This window comes from Camelus ferus, chromosome 18, assembly GCF_009834535.1.
Source record: "Camelus ferus isolate YT-003-E chromosome 18, BCGSAC_Cfer_1.0, whole genome shotgun sequence".
Classification (NCBI taxonomy): Eukaryota; Metazoa; Chordata; class Mammalia; order Artiodactyla; family Camelidae; genus Camelus; species Camelus ferus.
The window spans coordinates 22,721,693-22,743,101 of record NC_045713.1 but is presented as its reverse complement, the minus strand read 5'-3'; the positions used below and the strand labels follow the sequence as shown (position 1 = coordinate 22,743,101).

Below are 21,409 nucleotides of genomic sequence, written 5' to 3'. Positions count from 1 at the left end.
TGAAACTCTGCTGGGGACACTTGCTACTTAATCAAGCCATCCATGTATTCACCCACACAGGGGTAACCAGGACTTGCCAGGGACTGTGCTGGATGCTTGAACTGCATCATGAGTCATTTCACAAAGCCAGAAGCAGTAGGTCCACATCTCTCTGGCTCCACAAGTTATGCTCAGGGTGTATTTCTTTTTATTTTTTATTGAAGTATAGTTGATTTACAATGTTGTGTTAGTTTATAGTGTACAGAAAAGTGATCTGGTTATATATATATATATATACATATAAAAGATACATATATATCTTTTTCATATTCTTTTCCATTATTATAAGATACTGAATATAGTTCCCTATGCTATACAGTAGGTCCTTGTTGTTTATCTATTTTATATGTAGTAGTGTGTATATATTAATCCCAGATTCCTAATTTATCCCTCCACCCTGTTCCCCTTTGGTAACCATGTTTGTTTTCTATGTCTGTGAGTTTGTTTTTTGTTTTGTAAATAAGTTCATCTGCATCATTTTTAGATTCCACATATAGGCGATATCATATGATATCTGTCTCTGACTTACTTCACTTAATATGATAATCTCTAGGTCCATCCATGTGGATACAAATAGCATTGTTTCATTCTTTTTTGTGGCTGAGTAATATTCCTTTTTATATATATATAATACACACACACACACACACACACATATATATACCACATCTTCTTTATCCATCTGTCAATGGACATTTAGGTTGCTTCCATGACTTGGCTATTGTAAATTGTGCTGCTATGAACACTGGCATGCATGTGTCTTTTCAAATTAGAGTTTCTCCACCCAGGATGTATTTCTGAAATGGGGAAAGTGCAGATATAGTGTCCCCTTGCTTGTGTCTTGTACCATGTACACACACGTGCACACATACACAACACACACTGGAAGCCTGTTGCAACCCTCAGGTCTCCTCTGCTTCTACTCCCCAGGAGACAGGGCCCACAAGCAAAACCCACGCAGCAAACAATTAACACCACAACCTCCGGAGCCCCACAGAGTCTACATGGACGGCAACAGCTTCTGGGTCAAAGGTTTCCAACTTGAGCTGACTATACTTGGGCTGGTTAATTTTAAGCTTCAACTTGGCTGGGCCATGGTGCCCAGATATGTGGTCAAACCTTATCTGATGTTTCTGTGAAGATGTTTTTAGATGAGATCAATATTTAAGTCAGCAGACTTTGAGTAAAGCAGATTGTCCTCTGTAATGTGGGTGGGCCTCATCCAACCAGCTGAAGGCGAGAATAGAACAAAATATGGACCTCCCCAGAGCAAGAAGGAATTCTTCTGCAGATGGCCTTTGAACTCAAACTGCACCATTGGCCCTTCCAGGACTGCAGCCTGACAACCCACCCTGCAGATTGTGGACTTAGCTCCAATAAGCATGTGAGCCAATTCCTTACAATAAATCTCTTTATACATGCATACAGAGAGAGAGAGAGAGAGAGAGAGAAACAGACACACACACACACACACACACACACACACACACACACACACACACACACCCTACTGGTTCTGTTTCTCTTGCGAATGAAAAATACTGCAAACCATATCAGTAAACAAAGAATGCTGAAGCCATCAAGTCATCAGCGGCTGCCGCCACCCCCCAGTGAGGACAGGCCTGCAGCCCAGCCTCTGCAGCCACTCACAATGGTGCACTCTGAGGGGACTCTGAATAAGAAAGGACAGGATACTGGCCCTAGATAGCTAGATGCTTGTCAAAGGAATGAATTCAATGAGCCCAAATGTTTGCTTCCTCCCATAAGTAGAAAAGCACTAAATTCTTTAACCTGAGATGCCTGGTTTTCCTTAGATAACAAGTAATCTTTTATTGTTCCAACTACCTGGTCTTTGTTGTAAAGCTCCTATATATCCTAGCTCCTCCCCTACCTCTCCGGAGCAGCCCCTCAGAGTGATCTGAGAGGCTGTCATCCCAGCTTGAGTCCTCCTGCCAAATAAAACATAACTCAACTTTTAGGCTGTGCGTTTATTTCAGTCAACACTCTGAAGAACACTAGTATACCTCTTGAGGGTTCCAACCCTCCCTCCAGCTCACAGCCAGCCCCAGACACATCTGTAAGCCTGGGAACTGGGGAGAGGAGGGCTGATCCCACAGCCTGCGTATGGCACACTCCCAGGTGAGAGACAAGAAAACATGGGAGGCACCCATGAACGGAGTCAGGATGCTGAGGGGCCCTGGGACTGGACCCCTCCGGATACTGACATGGATTTCAATACAGGAATTACCACTTACTCGGGCATTATCTTGGGCAACTGGCCATTCCACTCTGAGCACCAGTTTCCTCATCTGTAAAACAGAAATGGGAGCAGCTCCTGGGTCATTGAATCATTTGTTACCCACCTGGCCGGGCCTCCCGCCCCCAAGACTGTCTAATGGTAATGGGGCCTGAGAGGGCACTTTCTTGCAAATGAGGAACCCTTGGCTGGTGAGTAGCCGCCCCTCTGGGGTCAATCAGGAGAAGTTTCTCTGCGCTCCTCCCTGGAGCTAGAACAGAAAAAGCTGCCAGGTAGCTTTTGCTCTCCAGAGAGTCCATTTAAGTGGCAAACAAGCTGGTGAAAAGCCATCTCAGGACTCAGTGTTGAGCAGGTAACAGCCACTTCCTCCAGCAAAAAAATTCAGTAAAAAGAAGAGTGTTTCTGCATCATCTGTAGCATCCCTGGAGAGAAGGCAGCCGGGAGGCTCTGTGCTGACCTGAGGAGCACCTCATACAGATCTTCCGTTACTGACAGCTACCCTGACAGCAGCTGCAAACACTAGGTCCAATTTGGGTCTTTTAGGTTCAATGGAATTAGTACTTTTATCCGACGGTTTTAAATTATTTATTTCTTTCAAAAAAAATATATGTAGCAACCCTCCTGCTTACAGACGTTCTATATCAGATCAGGAATTTGGGGATGCTTCACATAGACCATGAAAGTGTGGGCCCCTGCAAGCTCTCTCAGGCACAGAGCAATCTAATTCGGGTGGGACCACCAAGCCCACATGTGTCCTGAACGGAAGTGGGTGGGTTTGGCATCATTACTACTTCATTCATTAAGAATAGACTCACTTTAGGGAAAAATACATTTTTGAATTTCACTTGAATGTTAAATGGGTTTTAAAGGAGCAAGGAAGCTCAGAGGATTTCACTTTGGCGGTTTAAGTTTCACTGCTTTCCGGCAGCACCGCTACTGTTCTAGACCTCTTGTCCACCTGCCCCTCGCTCTCTTCTTCCAGGGATGAAATGAAGTCGAGGCAGCCAGCTGGTTTGGATCAGGGCCCATGAAAACACACAGCTCTGCCCAGGAGGATTTGGGGTTTGGGATTCTGCTGACAGCAAAAAGCATATCTCTAAGAGCTGTAGTGAGCTGACCCAAGTCTGCCAAGTCCCCCTCTCAGGGATGCAGCAGGAGGTTCCCAGACGAGCGGGGACAGGTGGACAATATTAGCCAGTGTAAGGTGGACATGGTTACACTCCACATGTGCACACACTCCATGGAAGCCCTACTTGGCACTGTCCCCTATTCCTGTGTAGCCCTCTGCTCTCCACAAACCTCACTCTGCTTAGCCATACCCATTTCCCATATTCAAAGAGAAAGGTTGTGGTCTCTCTTGTGTTTCTCTCTTTCTTGGAGACCATGATGAAGGAGGGGAGTCCCATGGTTGACTCTGCACTATGGTCCACTTGGATAAGTAGCATCATTGCACCCTCTTTTCCGCGAAGGTTATGATTGCGACAAGAAATTTGGGGGCTGTGGCAGAGAAGGGATCCTATTGCTTAATACGTCTGGGGACCCAGTGTAGAAAGTGCTGTTTGTGGGCCCTGGACCCCCTTTCCTCTCCAAACCTAGCTGCAGATTCTGATATGGGATATATTGAGGAGTTGGTGCAATTAGGGAAGACAGTGATGGTGTTTGAGAGTATCAACTCTGCCCCCAGGAAAGCTTGTAACTGAAAGTGCTTCATATTAAAAGCAGAAGGAGAGAACATTTTACACAACATTCCAAGAGGCAAATTTATAAGGAAATGTGAAATCCAGCCATCACATCTTCTCAAAGACTCTGACAATCCTTCCCTCATAAATAAGACTTCATCACATTACACAAAAAAATCTAGTGCAGGAGAATGCATTCAAGATAGAAAACTAATTTCACTTGGCTAGCAAAGAGATGTTTAATTTATTTACCCACTCGACCAAGATTTGTAGAGTGTCCACTGTGGGCAAGACAGTGTGTGAGAAATCCAGATGGATCAGATTCTGATCCTCATGGAAATGATGCTCTATCAGCGGAAACAAGACACGAGCAAATAATTTCAAAACATCATTCAGTAGGAAGTGAAATTGCCAGGATGGAGATAAAGATGTTTCATGCCATCATCTCATGGGAGTAAAAGGTAAAACCAGACCTGGGGAAAGTTCGTCAGAATTCTAACCTGCCTGATGCAGGCATCAACAACCCCAAAGACATCCCGAACCTCCATGAAATGGGATTTTGCACAGTCTGTATTTTTAGAAATTTCTCATTCCTTTTTGCAGTCCTGATTTGGCACAGAGAGATGTACACCTCTTACTCTCCAGATTAAAGAAACACAGTTGGAACTTCAAGTATATGATAGAAGCCCTAAATGGAAGAGTCAAGGACCACAATGGCTTCATGTGACCCTGTGCCTTAAATGCTGAATGGACACACAGCCAGGGAAGAAAAAGGTGATTCAGGGCATGGCCAATCCCTCATTCCCAGAGGAACCAGACAGGTGGTCCTTGGCATATACCTAGGGATACAGCTGGTCCACACTGAGTCCAGGCTGCCACTGGACAAGGCATATTTTCCCTGCAGGTCATCTTCTGATGGCTTTCACCATCATTTTTTCAGCCCTGTTCCTGGGGAGTTGTGATTAGCAGGGGTTATCGCTGCCCCACTTCACAGATATGGGAACATACCCTCATTTCCTACCTGGCAGGCAGCACAGTGCACTGGATGGGACAATGGACTCTGGCCTAAGACTGCCTGGGTTCAAGCCCAGCTTCACCACTTACTAGCTGTGGGGTCTTGACAAGTTGCTTAACCTCTCTGTGCCCCTGTCTCCTGATTCTGCCTCACAGAATTGCCAGAAATGTAAAGCGCTGAATTTAGCACATGGCAGTGTAAAACTTCTCCATAAATGCGAGCTATTATTACCCACCAGATAGGTTAAGCTGCTTTCCAAGTCCACATAAGGTAGTGGCAGGCTTAGAAAACAATCCAGGTTTCATATTGTCCAATTTACTGGATTTTTATTGAATTCTGTTGCTTCTTTACTATCCTCTTTTTAAATTTTTTAATTGAAGTATAGTTGATTTACAATGTTGTGTTAGTTTCTGGTGTACATTCATTTATATACATATTCTTTTTCATTATAGGTTATTACAAGATATTGAATATAGTACCCTGTGCTATACAGTAGGAACTTGTTGTTTATTTTATATATAGTAGTACGTATCTGCTAATCCCAAACTCCTAATTTATCTCTCCCCCAACTTTTCCCCTTCGGTAACCATAAGTTTGTTTTCTATGTCTGTGAGTCTGTTTCTGTTTCATAAATAAGTTCATTTGTATCATTTTTTAGATATCACACATAAGTGATAACATATGATATTTGTCTTTTCTCTGACTTACTTCTCTTAGAATGATAATCTCTAGGTCCATTCATGTTGCTGCAAATGGCATTTTTCATTCTTTTTATGGTTGAGTAGTATTCTACTGTGTATATATATACCTCAACTTCTTTATCCATTCATCTGTTGGTGGACATTTAGGTTGCTTCTACGTCTTGGCTATTGTAAATAGTGCTGCTATGAATCTTAGAGTGCGTATATCTTTTCTAATTAGTGTTTTCTCTGGATATATGACCAGGAATGGGATTGCTGGATCATATGGTAACTCCATTTTTAGTTTTTTAAGGAATCTCATTACTGTTTTCCATAGTGGCTGCACCAAATTACATTCCCTCCAACAGTGTAGGAAGGTTCCCTTTTCTACACACCCTCTTCAGCATTTATTATTTGTGGATTTTTTTAATGATGCCCATTCTGACCGGTTGAGGTGATACCTCGTTGTAGTTCTGATTTGCATTTCTCTAATAATTAGCAATATTAAGCATCTTTTCATGTGACTATTGGTCATCTGTATGTCTTCTTTGGAGAAGTGTCTGTTCAGGTCTTCGGCCCACTTCTTCTGTCCTCTTGTAGAGGGATATGGTAAACTCCCTCTCCCATGCACAAGATCAGCCATGCTTATACAACATAAAGGCACTTTCTGACCATAGCTGCTTTGTCACCTGACCCAAGCTGAACTGATCAGATTCCTTTTCCTAGGAATTTGGAGTTGAAACAAGAGTCCAGTCTTTTTGGCTGCTGTCTTGAACAGGGGCCATGAGAACTTGCGAGCTGTTGGTGGCAGCTGTTTCTTGTCATGTAGACAGGGAAATAAAGCAAGCCAGCCTTCAATGAGAGAGGAAAATGTGCTCAGTGTACAGAGAGGGGCAGAGACGCAAAGCAGAGGGAGAGAGGAGCTGCACTGATTCCTTGGACCCAGCTGGCTCCCTGATTTTAGGGTTCCTGCCATGCCCCCTGTAGTCACAACAAAGCCTGTTCTTTCTTTAGGCTGCCACAATCTGGTTTCTATAATTGCAACCAAAGAGTCCTAAGGCATACAAGGAGATGCCTACCTACTTGTGTCTGCCCAGCTCAAGAGTCACAAGGATCAGGAAATGAGAGTTTGAGCACCAAACAGTAGCAGATGCCTGGGAACCTCTCTGGACATCAGTCTCTTGTTCCCCTGCCTTGTGGTGTCATTAGAAACGCCCTGAGAATCCTGGAAGGAATATTAGTGTGGTGAAAGAATATGAAAATAAAAATCTGAGAGTCTGAGGAGGCATTGTGATCTAGTGGAAAGGGCATGAGCACTGGAATAAAACATATCTGCTGTGTGAACTCGGGAAAGTTACTTAACCTCTCTGGGCCTCAATGTCTCATTTGGTAAAGGATAAGGTGTCTAGGAGGTTGAAGAGATTAAGGAATATAAATTTCCTGTATATGTTTGGCATGCATTAAATAATAACTCTAGTTATTATAGGCTATAACTATTTATTATCTTAATATATTATAAATAAAATTAACATCCCCAAGTGTTATTTTACTACATATAAACCTACCCATGCATAATAAATCATTGTTCTTAATATGGTGTGGAATATCCAACTAACACTTAGGAAAAGCAAAAGCATTGCTCAGGGAACATTTTAGCCAAATCTGTTTTTAAAAAAATCAAGCAGCGGGGCATCACAGCCTCAGCAGATGCCACATGTTGCTAAGCCTCCTCGAATAACATTAAAAAATTCTTGGATTCTTGGACAGAGAGGAGGGGAGGGAATGAGGTCGGGAAGCATGTAACTCCATCCCCCAGCAGCTTTCTCCCATGCTGGCGTGGGGTTCCCGAAACTGTGGAGGGTGAAGGGGCGCAGCCTCGGCATAGCCTGCCTACCCTATACCTTAGCAGATGTTATTACTCACTCGTGATGTTTTTCCTGCTAAACCTGGATAGTCCCACAGAGTCCTGCATGCAGTGACCTGGGCAACTAGGAGCAGTTAGCCTGAGTTGCCCTGCCCGAGTACACTGATTTGCTAAGCCTGTCCTAGGGAACAAGAAATATCCTGAAGCCAGCTGCCTTCAGGGGCCAGAAAATCAGGGCAGATATCAAGAGGACTATTTTTCTGCAGTCTTGAACATATTCCCTATGTCTGACTCTTACTCAGATTAGCCTAAGTCAAATAAAAGAGTAAGAACTCTTCATTCTATGGATGATCCTTGGACATAATGGAGTCCTGTTTTCTATGTCTCTTGAAAGCCACTCTGTAAGCCAATGCAGTGTTAGTTCTACCTAAACACAGAACAAAAGTATGGAATGGCCTCCGGAAGCCCCTGCCAGTCTGAACTGATTGGGCTACAATTATCTGGTAATATGGTCCACTCTGATCCCAGGATCAGATGGAATCCTCCATAACCAAAACCTAGATATAGTCATGTTTAAAGCACCCTTTTATGTCAACAGTTTTATCTTCACCCCTACCCTCAAAAATTAAGACAGACTTTGCAAATAGCTTCACTGAAAGCTAAAGTGAACAGCTCCTCCCCTTCCCACTGTGCTCTTACCCACAGACAACAGAGATACTGTGGGACAGAGAGACTAGCCTACATGAGTCTGGTGGATACTGTGATGCTCCATCCAGATCCTCTTTCAGTAACAAGCGTCTTACTCCTTGGGGTGCTGGGAGAAGTGCCAGCAGAAAGCCTCGAGCCATCAGCCCCTATCAGGAATTTCTTCAGTTGAAGAGTCCAGACCTGCCAAAGGTTGGGGCAACCCAAATCCAGTGACTGCGGTTATGGGGTTACAAGAGCCAGGCTCCTGGTGCCAGTGGGGGACACCTCTCAAGCTCCATCCTGGCTTCAGAGCACCCCAATACAACCCCACCTCTCCCTCTGCCCACCCCCACTTCTGCTTCTGGCCCCCTCTTTCCTGATCCTCATGAACACTAACCATCTTACTGGCATCCCAGGCAACAGGATGAGTGGCAGGAGAGAAAAGTAACAGGCCAACCAACTGTTAAAATCCTACTTGAGCGCAGGGTATTTGGCTTATCTTATGCCTTTACTTCTCACACGATCATCCCCTTTTCGCAGATGGGGCTCTGAAAGATTAGATAAACTATCCAAGGCTGTGCGGCCAGCTCAACCTTGTTCCATCGCCCCACACTGATAAACTACACATTCCTTCAGCAAACTCTGGGTAACTGGGACATGCATGGATAAGTCATAGTAAATGTGATTTGGCCAAAATTAGATGGTGTAACTTTCATTGCAATTCAGCAGAGGTTCACTGAGCCCTTAGCAGTGTGCTAAGAAATTCAACAAATGAGAGAGAAAGAGAGTCATTCCCCAGCTGCTTAGTTTCTCAGCAATTGGTGAATACTGAATATCTACAAAGCAAAAAGCACACGGTAGGGAAGAAAGGCTACAGGACAAGCAAATGCATAAAGTTTAAGGTGGCCAGTGGACCAGAGCCAGACCAGACAGACAAAGAGGCAGCAGGTCCCCAAGACAGTAAGAACTAGTTGATTTCTCCTTCTTTTTCTTTGAATTGCCTGAGAAATGGGAATTGTGGAGCCCATTATTATTTGGGTAATAATACCCAGGAAACCTCTCAGGGTTGTCAGAGAAATGCAGTTTATTTTGTAAACTACTGAGAGGTGTTCGAACAAAAGGTGATGCCCATTCTGAGCGAGCCAGGCTATTGTAGGTCCAGAAGATCACAAGAGCCAAAACCTTCCTGCCAAAACCAGGCCGGATGCAACCTGAGACGGGGGAAGACTGATGTATGAAAGAACCAATTTCACTAGATGAGTCTCTGAGCTGCTCAAAGCCACAACCATCAAGGGAAGGAGGACAGAACAACATCAGGACAGATTTACACGGCCCAGGGTGAATGGCCCTCGGGCACAGAGAGGTAGCAAAAGCCACAGGGAGGGGCACAGAGGGACTTGGAGCAACAGCCCACAGAGCGCCTGGCATCCGTGGAAACTTCACCAGGACCCAGAAGGGGAAGCTTGGGTTTCTGCTCCCACAATGTTTCCTCTGGGGTTGCTCAGGGGAACAGTAATGGGGGACTCCTTTGTAGTGATGGGCTGTTCTGTATCTTGGTAGTGGTAGTTACACAGGCCTATACACGGGAGAAAACTGCATGGAACTACACACACACACACACACACACATACACTTCCGAGTGCGTGCAAAACTGGAGAAAACTGAATAGGGTCTGTAGTTTAGCCCATAGATTGTACCAGTGTCAGTTTCCTGGTTGTGACACTGTACTACACACAAGCTGTCCCCACTGGGCAAAGCTGGGGGAAGGGATCACTGGACTCTATTTACTATTGTTGCTTTCCTGCGAGTCTATAATTATTTCAAAATAAAAACTTTTTTTAAAAAATGCTCCTCGTTGTCCTCCCCCCTCCTCCTTCTCCCCCTCCTCCTCTTCCCCCTCCTTTTCCTCTTTTCTCTCTCTCTCTCTCTCTCTTCCCTTCCCTCTCACTGCTGAGGACAACTTGACTACAACCCCAGGATAAAAAGGCCTCAGTGGATTAGAACAATTATCCTGTTCGGTACTTGGCTGTGGCCGGCTACATCGTGTTACAAGGATGAGTGATTATTACACTGGGCTGTCTTCTATAAGAATTTAAGATATATTTCTTCACACTTTGATCTCCCCCACATTATTTGCAGGCCTTGTCAGAACCTTGATCTGTTGGCAAATGGATTCACATTTTAAGTTTCTTTACACAAACATCTATATAAATTTACATGAATGGTTAAATGCAATCATATCATACATATCAAGTTTATTTTTTCATGTGGCCTTTTCTTTTGCCTTTTTATTTGTGAATTCCCCCACCCTTTCTCCAACCCACCCTCCCCCAACTATTTCACAGCACAACCTAGAATGCATTGCTCCAACTTTTTCTCTATTCTCAAATAACTATCAATAAGTACATATATCCTTTGTACATGTACATACATGGTTGCTTTTATCTTCATTAAAATAGGATGTTATATATACCTTTCAGCACCTTTACTCACTCAGCAGTACTTCACGGATATCCTGTCAACCCCACTGGTATTTCTCTGATTCATTCTTTTCAATGGCAGAAAATTTTCCCTAATTCATTCATTAATTCAATCATTCCTCCACAGATGATCTTTACAGTTTCTCCCTCCCTCTCTGCCTCTACAAACAATGCCATATTAAACATCCTTCGACATACATTCTCGCTTATGTCTTCAGTTCCATGGGCTGGATTTCCAGGAGTAAGATAGTTCAGTTGATAGGTTCATGTATTTTAATTTTAACTAAAGGTTACAGCGTGCTTTTCAAGGAAACCTTTCACCTCCTCACAGCAGAGTTTGGACATCCTTTTCCCGCATTCCCACCAGCAGCAGGCATTCTGACTCTATATGTTCTGGACCTTCAGAAAGACGTATATTGATACTGGGTTTCAGTTCCCACATCACTATGAGCATGTTTGTGTGTCTCTTGGCCATTTGAATTTGCTAATCTGTCAACTGCCTCTTCCTGTCCATTTTTCTAGTCAGTTTCTTAAGCTCATCTGGATGACTTGTAAGATTCCTTTGCATATTCTTCGCATAATATTTTCCAAGTCTATGATTCATCTGTTGACTTTATTTATGATATGTTTTGCCATTCAAATGTCTTTTTGAATCATTAAGAACTGAATCTGCCTGACTCTTCTTGTAAGTATGAGGCGGGGCAGGGAGGAATCTTCCTTCTTAGGTTCACTGGGGGAAGGAGCCTCACTCCACTCTCCCTCCAGGGCTTCACTTCTCTCCTCAGGACCAAGCTCTTTCCAGGGCCCACTGCATTCTGAGCTCTCCCCATTCTCTCGAAGCCAAAGGCCACACTTGCATCCAGCTACTCCCAGCGCCCTGCAGCCACGGCTCAAGAGGCTGATGGATTAGAGTTGATAGTGCAGGAGAAAGAAGCCATTTTTTAATTTAAGGAAAAGGTAGATGCAAAGTCTGTATGCAGTGTGTGTGTGTGTGTTTGTGTGATGAATTCACCAAAAATCTTCAGTGTTCTGTTTAAATGTCTTCCAGAAGAATGGAACTGTGCATATTGCAGGGTTTCTATTTTCCTTACTATTCCCTGGTTATGTAAGGCAACCAAACCACATTAACCAAAGGCAGAACATAAACCTACCTCATTTATTTAAATCCACCTCATTGCCCCAACCTGGATTTGTGCCGCTTTAGGGATGACTGTGGTCAAATCAGGCCCAGCGTGTTCATTTGCTAAGGCTACGTCATAAATTCCCACAATCCTGGCAGCTTAAAGCAGCACCCAGAGATCATCTCACAGGTTGGGAGTCCAATGGCCTCCGCTCAGGGTCTTCCAGGCCAAAGTCACAGGATTTGCTAACCTGGACTTGCATCTGGAGGAACTGGAGAAGATTCGGCAGCCCAGCTCATGCAGGCTGTTGTTCCTTGTGGCTGTAGGACTGAGGTCCCCATTTCCTACGTGGCGATTGGCCAGGGGTCCCTTTCTGCTCCAAAAGGCCACCAGTACTAATCCTCAAGCAGCCTCTCCACCTTCAAACTGGCAGCAGCACTGAGTCCTTCCCACACTTCAGGCCCCTTACTTCCCCTTCTAACTCCTGCCAGAGAACGTTCTCTGTTGTTAAGGGCTCCTGGGATTAGAATAGGCCAAGAAGGAACTGTGCCGTATAACAGACCACAGTCATGGGGGTGATAACTCTTCACAAGCACAGGTTCTAGGTATCAGGGAGTGTGGAGTCTTGGAGACCATTCCTAGAAATTTTGCTGACCACACCAGGGAACCAGGACACGCCCTGAGAAATCAGCTGGGCTCTGGTGAGCCGGTCCTTCATTGCCCCAGGCTGGTCTCTCTCTGAGGTGTCTCCATTGCCTTGCTTTCTCTGGCCCTGCAGGACCCGCACACAACTCAGACCTCAGCGAGATGCTCTCCTGACTGCCTGCACCCCAAGTCTGGGGGCTAATCCTTCCCATATTGTTTGCCTGCAACACTGTACAGTTGATGGTTTCTGCATCTCCTCCATAGACTGGGCTCTTTCTTCTTTGCAAATAGAGACATAGCCCTACTGTAAGTTCTCCGTAAATAGTGTGGGAGGAAGGAAGGGGCAAGGAAGGCATGGGAGGAGGGCGTAAAGGGAGAGGGAATTATGGGAGAAAGGATGGAAGAAAGGGAAGAGGGAGCAGAGAAAAGAGGTATAAGAGGAACCCATCCTTAGCCTATAACATTTGTAACTAACTGGTTTAGCTTTCCACTCACAGGCAAGGCCTGAGCATCCTCTGACAGCCTCTCCCTCTCTCTGTACATTTTAACACCAGCAGAAATCTCTCTCAAATTCATCTCCTGGCCTCTGGTCTCAATTTTTTGGTCTTTCCCAATCTCACTTAATCATTACTTTTGGCTTAATCACGTCAGACCTGACGCCTCACACTGTGTCCCTGTTCCACCACCTTCTCCTAGGAAGCTGCTTCCCACTTTGTGACCCACTGATACCTGTGGGCCTACCCTGCCTCATTCCCAGGCATCACCCAAGGCCAGACCCCAGCCCACTCACCCCACCCCATCTGCCTTGTAATAGTTCCCCAATATCAGCATCATAAACGGATAACATCTACTATGTTTGCCATTATACTGTTGGCCATTAACTATTCCTGCATTTTTAACTGGGCCTAAAAGAAGATTTCAATGCAGTGAGATCATGGGGCACATTCTAGGACATTTCTGCATATTTTACTGATCTTAGTCAGGGGATATCTGAAGACACATTCATGCCTATGGACCTGTCCATTCAGCATACATTTATTAAGTGCCTGCTGCATTCCAAACAGGCAGACCTCCTGCAAATGGCAGTTGTCACCAGATTCAACCTGAAAACATCTTGCAAATAAGCGTCCTACCAGGACCAGCCCACGCATACCCACCTGTGCTCTGTTGTGGTATTTGCCTCATCTCAAGCCAGGAATGCAAATGCTGTGATTGATGAGCCTTGTCCAGAAGCCACACACAAGGTGGAGGGTGGGCACTTCATCAGCTCCATTCTTAATTCTCACCATGCTCTTTCACCACCAAAATCTTAATTCATTGTCAGAAATGTGCTTTCTACCCTCAGTGGAAGAAATAATGACTTTGTCAATCACTCCTCTTTTGCTGGACTTAACTGAATTACCTAAAATGTCAAGATAATGTCTCCCCAGCCTGTCTTCACTATGGTACCAGCTTCTTCTCGTTAAATTATGTTTGGATACATTGATTTCCTTCAACAGGGAGTAATGGAATCCTGCCAAAAATTAACACTAATCTACTAATCCAGTAAGAATAAAATATGTGACTGATTTAATCTTAATTAACAGTTCACAAAAGGCTGCTTCATGTCCGGTGGCATATGCATCTTAATTACCCAACAGTGCTATTGCTGTTTGCAAGATGAGGTAGGGGTCTTTGAGAATTCTGCAGGGTTGGTTGTGTGTTTTTTTCTTTTGTTCTAAAGAATCTTTCTCCTTGCTTCCCCTCCATCATTGTGGTTGTCAGTGCATTAGGTTTATAAGCAAACATTTTTTATGACTGGTCTCTCTCCTACAAGTCATCCCCTTGATTTCATCTGAAAGTGATACAGTCTATCAGATGGGATAGGCTGGGTTATGCTGCAATAACGAACATCACTCAAATTTTAACAGCCATAAAAAATTTATTCATGATGGGTCAGCTGGAGCCATTGGTTCACTCTGTCCTCACAACAGAACCTGGATCTACAGAGCATCTTAAACATTGTTGCTACTTGCCATGGCAGTGGGAAAGAGAATATGGGAAAGTGTGCAAAGTCTCTTAAACCTTCTGCTCATTTTCCACCAGCCAAAGCAAGTTACTTGGTCCTATCTACACTCAAATGGGAGGAAGGAACTTCAGTCCAACCGTGGCCCCAAAAGAGGAGACAAAGATAAAATCTCAAAGACAACCACAGAAAAATGACACATTACAACCAGGTGAACAGTAATAAGTGTTATAAGAGACTTCTAATTAGAAACCATGCAATCCAGAAGAAAACGGAGAGATAATTTAAAATGCTAAAAGAAAAAAGAACTGTCAACTCAGAATTCTATACCCCATGAAAGTATCTTTAAAAAGTGAAAGTTTCTAGTCCAGCATGGAAGGAATTTGAAAGTCATCACTTCCTTCCAGACAACAAAAGGGGGGAAAAAAGAGCTGAAAATCAACAACTCTTTTTAGCTCCAACAGAGAGAACTGAGGTCAAAAGAAGAGAAACAGAATATAAGCAGCACTAATGACAAACTATAATGCAGAGGCTAAGAACAGGGTCTCTGGAGTCAGGTTCTCTGCATGTAAACCCAGCTCTGTCACACACAAATGTGTGACTTAGAAAAACGACACCCTTCCAGAGACTCAGCGTCCTCTCCTGTAAAATGGAAACCACAAGTGTCCAGGGGGTGATGGGAGGATTCGATGAGATGACGAACACAAGAGACTGGAACAGAGAAAGGCCTCGTGTCAACTCGTTTAAAGAGACAAGCAGGTGTTTCCCAGGGAGAGTTAAAATTCAGCCCTGCCCTGGTTAGCCACAATCCAGCCTCCCATTTCTGAGATGTTCCAGAGAAATCCCCCTATTTTCCACAATCAATGCATTTCAGCTCCTAGCTCTGCCAGGGTGATCCCTAAAGACACACACACACACACACACACACACACGCACATGGGAACACTTGGCATTTCACTTTCTGAGTGCCCAGAAGGCCTATCTATGATGCCCTTTGCCCTTGGAATGAACAAACAGCCCGAGGTGTCAGCCTTCATAGGAAATATGGGCATTCTCATGCCACTGTCACTATTTTTGCCACATCCACACCATGGTGCAATTACTTCCTTCGTATTTTTATTTAAATAGAATTACTTTTTTAAGAAATAAAATACATTGACTTTTAGAGGAAACTTTTATCACTACCGTAAATAGAAAACCAATTATCATTTCAAGTAAAAATTAAAGCAACAAAAACAAATAGTGATATTGAATTCTGGCTGGGTGCTGTTGCCTGCCAAGACTCGGAGCCAAGCCTCATCTCCTAAGTATTTTCTGTTAAAGGCATACCCACCCCAATGAGGAGAGTTGGTTCTGGAGCTGGACTCCAAGACTGGAATCCCAGCTCTGTGGCTCAGTCACTGTGTGACTAGACATTATCTCAAACGTCTGACCTTCAGTTCGCTTGTTTATAAAATGGCACGATGAATGGGGCCAAATGTACAGGGTTGTTACAAGGACCGAGACATACAACCTGGAGGATGGAGACATACAGCCTAACATACAGTAAACACACAACAAATGAAAGTTACGAGACAGAGAGAATAAAAGTCTCCACCAAGCATGAAGAGCTGGCAGGAACAATTACCCCAGAACCCATTTTCCTTGGATGAAACATACATTCATAGCCCCCACTGGCTCCATAATTCCCTCCAGCAGAATGTCACCCAGGATTACAATTGTGACAGGCTACCCCAAACTTTTTTGGCCATGTTATCTCCAGTCAGCTGCCAACTTCTTTCTCGAGATCCAAGCAGTAATTCTCCACTTGGACTGATGGTGAATAAATGGCCAGAGGTCATTTCAAATTTTAGTATTCTAAGTCTGAAGAATGATATAATCAACTCAAACAGAAATACTGGGGGAAGCCGTGGGGGTCCACCTATCACTTCCAGCTAAGCTCTCTGGAAGGTGGACATCAACTGGAAGCAATGATGCAAGGCACCATGCCTGGAGCGGCCCCAACCATCAACTAGCCCTCATCTGGGACACTACTCACAGGCAGAAGCAGACAGATGTCCACTGTAACCCTGTTGGTTGGAGGTAATAAATCTCCTCTCACAGGCACTACCACTTTTGCTTTAGACAAGCCCTTTATAAAGAGGTAAATATCAACCCACAGTGTTGGGGGGTAGAACTAGGTCAGCTATAAAGCTGGACACTAAATCCTTAGCAACTGAGTGGTAACTGGGAGTGGAGCCTGTGCTTTGGAATAGAGACACCTCTACGGCAACACTCTCTCTTCCCCCCGAGGGAAAGACCTGACACCCTGCCTTCACCAGCCTCTCACGAGGTGTTGCACAACCCCACACAGAAGAGAGGCCACCATTCTGGGGGCATCCCTCTTCATTCCCCTGCATTCTGAGCAGGTACAGCCTGACTGAAGAATTCAGTGAGTAGGCTAAAGTCATGCACTCTTAAGGACCTGGGTCAGCATCCACCTTGTGTTTATCTTCCTCAACTCTACCCATGTCCCCCACAGACCATCACTCTCCATTACTTCACCTTTGCTGGTCTCCTTTGGGACTCTCTCCACATTCTGCAATCACTTTCCTGTTGGTTGGTTGGTTCCTCACCCACCATGGAGGTCACTCCATGGGAAAAGAGATTTGCTTTTCTTGTTTGACCACTTACTGGAACAGTGTCTGGCACACAGCAGATGCGCAGTAAGTAAGAGTTGAATGAGTGAATGAATTTAGACCAGTGCTGTCCAATAGAACTTTCTGTGGTGATGGAAATGTTCTATATCTGTGGGGTCCAACATGGCGGCCACAGCTATTGGTCACATGGTTAGCCACAGTGGTAAATGAGCACTGTGGATGTGGCTCCTGCAACTGAGAAAACAGGTGCTCTTTTATTTTAACTAATTTAAATTTAAATGGCTGCATGGATATTTTGGATACTATATCAGAGGCTGCTGCCCAGACCAAGGCAAAGATGGAGGACCTTCAATAGTCATGAAAGAGGAAAGAAAGAAAAAGAAGCATGGTGCTCTCTGGAGAATGCTGTGGACATCTTGTTCATATTATAAGCGCCAACATTTGGAACTGTTAATAGAAAAATGCCAGTTTTTTCCTTAGTTAAGAGGCACCCATTTTCTGGAGCATGAAGCAATTTGGCAGCTGCACTAAGGACTCCTGAGGTTCAGGGACCAGAAATGAAGAAACTGTAAGCGTCGTGATGGGAAACGACAATAGCACAGCCTTTGTTCTACGCTCCCCCTAGGGCAGCCTCACTTCAAAACACGCCTGAGTGGCTTTATCCAGAGCTGTCGCCAGGAAGGCACTGCCAGCTCCACTCTACCTCCCTTCCACAGCGAGTGAGGGAGCCGTGTTGTTCCAAGGGGAAAGCTCTTGTCCTCGGTGGGTCGGACCTCTCCCTGGGGCATCCCAGCAGTTGCTCACAGCCGTGCTACTCAGGACTCCTGGATCCTCCCCAGGAATGTGAAGCTCTAGAGGCAGCCAGGCTGGGTAAGTGCACGTTTAGGTGCCAGACCTGGGGTGAGCTGCTTGGCCTCCTCAGCCTCTGATCTCTCCTCTGTCCTGTGGGGACACTAATTCCCACTCTGCAGAGGGTCCTTAGGGGCAACAAATCAACAAATGCATGCAAAACCCTTAGCAAGTACTGGGCACACGGTGAGGACTCAGTGTTACTTATTACATCTGACTGCCTCCCTCCCCATTCAAAACTCTTCTTGGGGAAGAATACAGCCGATATTTTATAATAACTATAAATGGAGTATAACCTTTAAAAATTGTGAATCACTATACTGTACACCTGTAACTTATATAATATTGTACATCAACTATACTTCAATTTTTTTAATTGAAAAAAAAGAAGAAGGAAGAAAGAAATGTCCTGGTAACATTTACACAGCTACAACTAATCAAATACTGTACTGTAATTTGTTTCAGTAATCATTCAAACTTTTTAGGCAGCTCTTGGTGTTAGGCACAAGAAATAAAAACAAAACAACCAGATTTTAAAGAAACAAAAACTCTTCCCAGGGCACCATCTTGTCCATCTCCCTGCAATCCAACTCCTCTCTACATGTGCACTCTGCATAATAAAGTGTCCACCATTGTGCTCTGTGGAACAGCAATCTGTGAGCAGTAATGTTTGGATTTCTTAGGACTACAGCATCCACAATCCTTGAAAACTCAGAGATTACCCTACAACAGTCACAAGCCCTTGATTGCAGCAGAATGAAAATAACATGGATATTAATAGTAATCACTAATGTATGTTAGTATGTATTTACTATGTGCCAGGCATGGTACTGAGAGTTTTACCTGCATCGTTTCATATGCTCTTTAAGACTACCCTGAAGTAGTGGCCCCAATTTATAGAAGAGGATGCAAGGTTGGAGATGGGTAGTCACTTCTCCCAAGGTCTCACAGCAGTTCAGGGACCTCCCAGGATTCAAACCCAGGTCTGTGTGGGTCTAGAGCTCAGGCTTTTGACCTCTGGGCTCTGTCAGGAACTGTTAGGTTCTGTCACCTCTACAATACAGACTTCCTCAGACATAGGGACAGCAAGAAATTCCTGTGTATCTAGGTGGCAAATGGTACTTAAGGAAAGTGCCCATAGCTTTTATGTTCACTGGAAATACTGATTAGACAGTAATGACCTCCGTGGAATCTTCCAGGTTTACCAAAGGAAGAGCATGAATCTCTGAAGATGGGTGTGTATTAGATTCCTATTGCTGCAGTAACAAATGACCACAAACTTAGCATCTTAACACAAGTTTGTTTTCTTACAGCACGGTAAGTCAGAGGTCCGAAATGAGCCTCACTGGGCTAAAATCAAGGTGTCTGCAGGGCTGTGATCCTTCTGAAGCCTCTAGGGGAAAATCTGTTTCCTTGTCTTTTCCAGCTTCTAGAAGATGCTGTATTCCTTGGCTTATGACCCTTCCTCCAGCTTAAGCAAGACTCATCTTCCAACCAGGTTCGGACTCCCACCCTCCTGCCTCCCTCTTATAAAGATTCTGTGACTTCTCTGGGCCCACCCAGATAATCCGGGATAATCTCCCCGTCTCAAGAGCCTTAATCACATCTGCAACATCCCTTTTGTTATGCAAGACAACATAGTCACACTTTCCAGTGATTAGGAAGTTGACATCTTTGGGGGCTACTGTTCTGCCTACAACAGTCTATCCTCAGGCCCCAAAGACTCACATCCATCAACACACAAAATACATCCACCTCATCCCAGTATCTCTCCAAAGTCAACTCATTACAGGGGAAGATAATGACAGCTCACTCTTAGTGAGTGCTTGCTCTTTGTTAACTCACTTAATCTTCATACCAACCCACTGCTGGTTTGAAAGATGAGAAATTCAAGGCTCAATCTGGTCAGGTGACTGGCCCAAGCTGAGCCAGGATTTGAAATCAGAAATAACTGACTCCCTCTGAACTAAGTTCAAGAACTTTCAGTACTTAAAGTTGGGCTTTGAACAGTGGATTGAATTTAGAAAGTGAGAAGGGAGAGAAGAGGGCATTCTAGACAGAGGGAGAAAATCATGCAGAAATCCACAGACCAGCTCGGTTTGACATGAAGGGAAGGAGTGGGGACAGGACTTAAATAAGCAGGTGGAAGTCATAGTGAGGACCTTGAGTGACAAGAGTCAGAAGCTGACCTTCTCCTGCAGGAATCTGCAAGAACTGAATCTCAGACTGTGCCTTTCTGGTTGCTTTTCAGGAAATGTTTCATGAGGATAAAGCAAGATGATATTTTGAAATAGTCATTTTTGTGCCTTTCTGTTTCACATCTTATTGGGAACCTTCCTCTGATCAAAGAGACAAGCCCGTTCTTCTATCAACCAAAGCTGGAATATGGGTTACATGAGGGCAGAGATGTCTGTTTTATTCCCTGCTGCACCCTCTCCTCCTAGAACACACCTGGCACACAGTTAAGTGCTCAATAAATATTTGCTGGGTGAGTACAAAGTGAAAAAACTTTTTTGTTCTATGTTTTTAACTTTTAAAGAGGGCTCTTGATGCTACATCAGAATCAATCATTTGGAATCTTCAAACTTTTGATTTGGAAGAGGGCAGCTTGTTGTGAAGGGGAAGGCCTCTTGAGACTTAAAAGTCTGTAAAAGCAAATTTGGAAAGTGTCACTTAGTTTGGAAGAGGGAAGAGAAGGGGATGAGATGCCACCTGTGGGGGGCTCAGTTGGGTCTCTAAGGGGACCAGCCTTGGGGGATGGGGCACATGGAGAGGAGTCTGCATGGAGACACAGCTGAATTCCATCCACGGCCCCAAGGATGCGCAGGGGGGCCAGTCATTGCCTCCTGTCCATCCATGGCCATTTAAATGGACTTGGCACACATCCCCTGTACTGACGATCACTGCTGCTGTTGCATCGGCCATCTGTTGAAGGCATCCCTCCTGCTTCCTCCTCCTTGCTGTCACGGATGGTCCAGCAGAAGTTATGTCCACTCCATCATGACACTTTGCACAACCCCATCCAAATTTCAACAGTGCAGGACGTTCATAGGTTTCACCTGCCCACCCAAAGCCAGAAGGACATTCCCTGACACCCAGAGACGTGGTCCATGAGGAAGAGACATCCCTCAGAAAGCAGGCTTGAGTGGAACAGAACAGGAGCAAAAACCACTCCCACCACAGAGTGCAGGCTGCAGTTTAAGGCCTCTGAATGGTTTATATTCTTCCCACATCCCAGTAGCCCCCCATTCTGCCCACAGCCCACCTTGCTTTTAGAACATGCATTTGAATTCCATGAGCAGCAGAAAATACACCACCTCTCTCCTCAAATGGAAGTCATAGAGGAGAATAAAGGAAAGAAATAGGAATCTATGCCAAATCAAAGATAATTTACTGCATCTAAATAAGCAACCAAGTTAAACCCAATAGCCCACAGAGCTCCAATCAGG

At 44.6% G+C, this 21,409-nt stretch overlaps 1 protein-coding gene across 1 annotated transcript in view; it reads right to left on the bottom strand.

Annotated features, from left to right (window-relative positions):
* Positions 1-21,409, bottom strand: part of RBFOX1 (RNA binding fox-1 homolog 1) — a 1,962,586-nt gene that overhangs the window by 1,817,561 nt on the left and 123,616 nt on the right. The window contains exon 2 of the mRNA XM_032460724.1: positions 2,295-2,348. Coding sequence (XP_032316615.1) covers positions 2,295-2,348 — 54 coding nt within the window. The remainder of the gene's footprint in view (positions 1-2,294; positions 2,349-21,409) is intronic.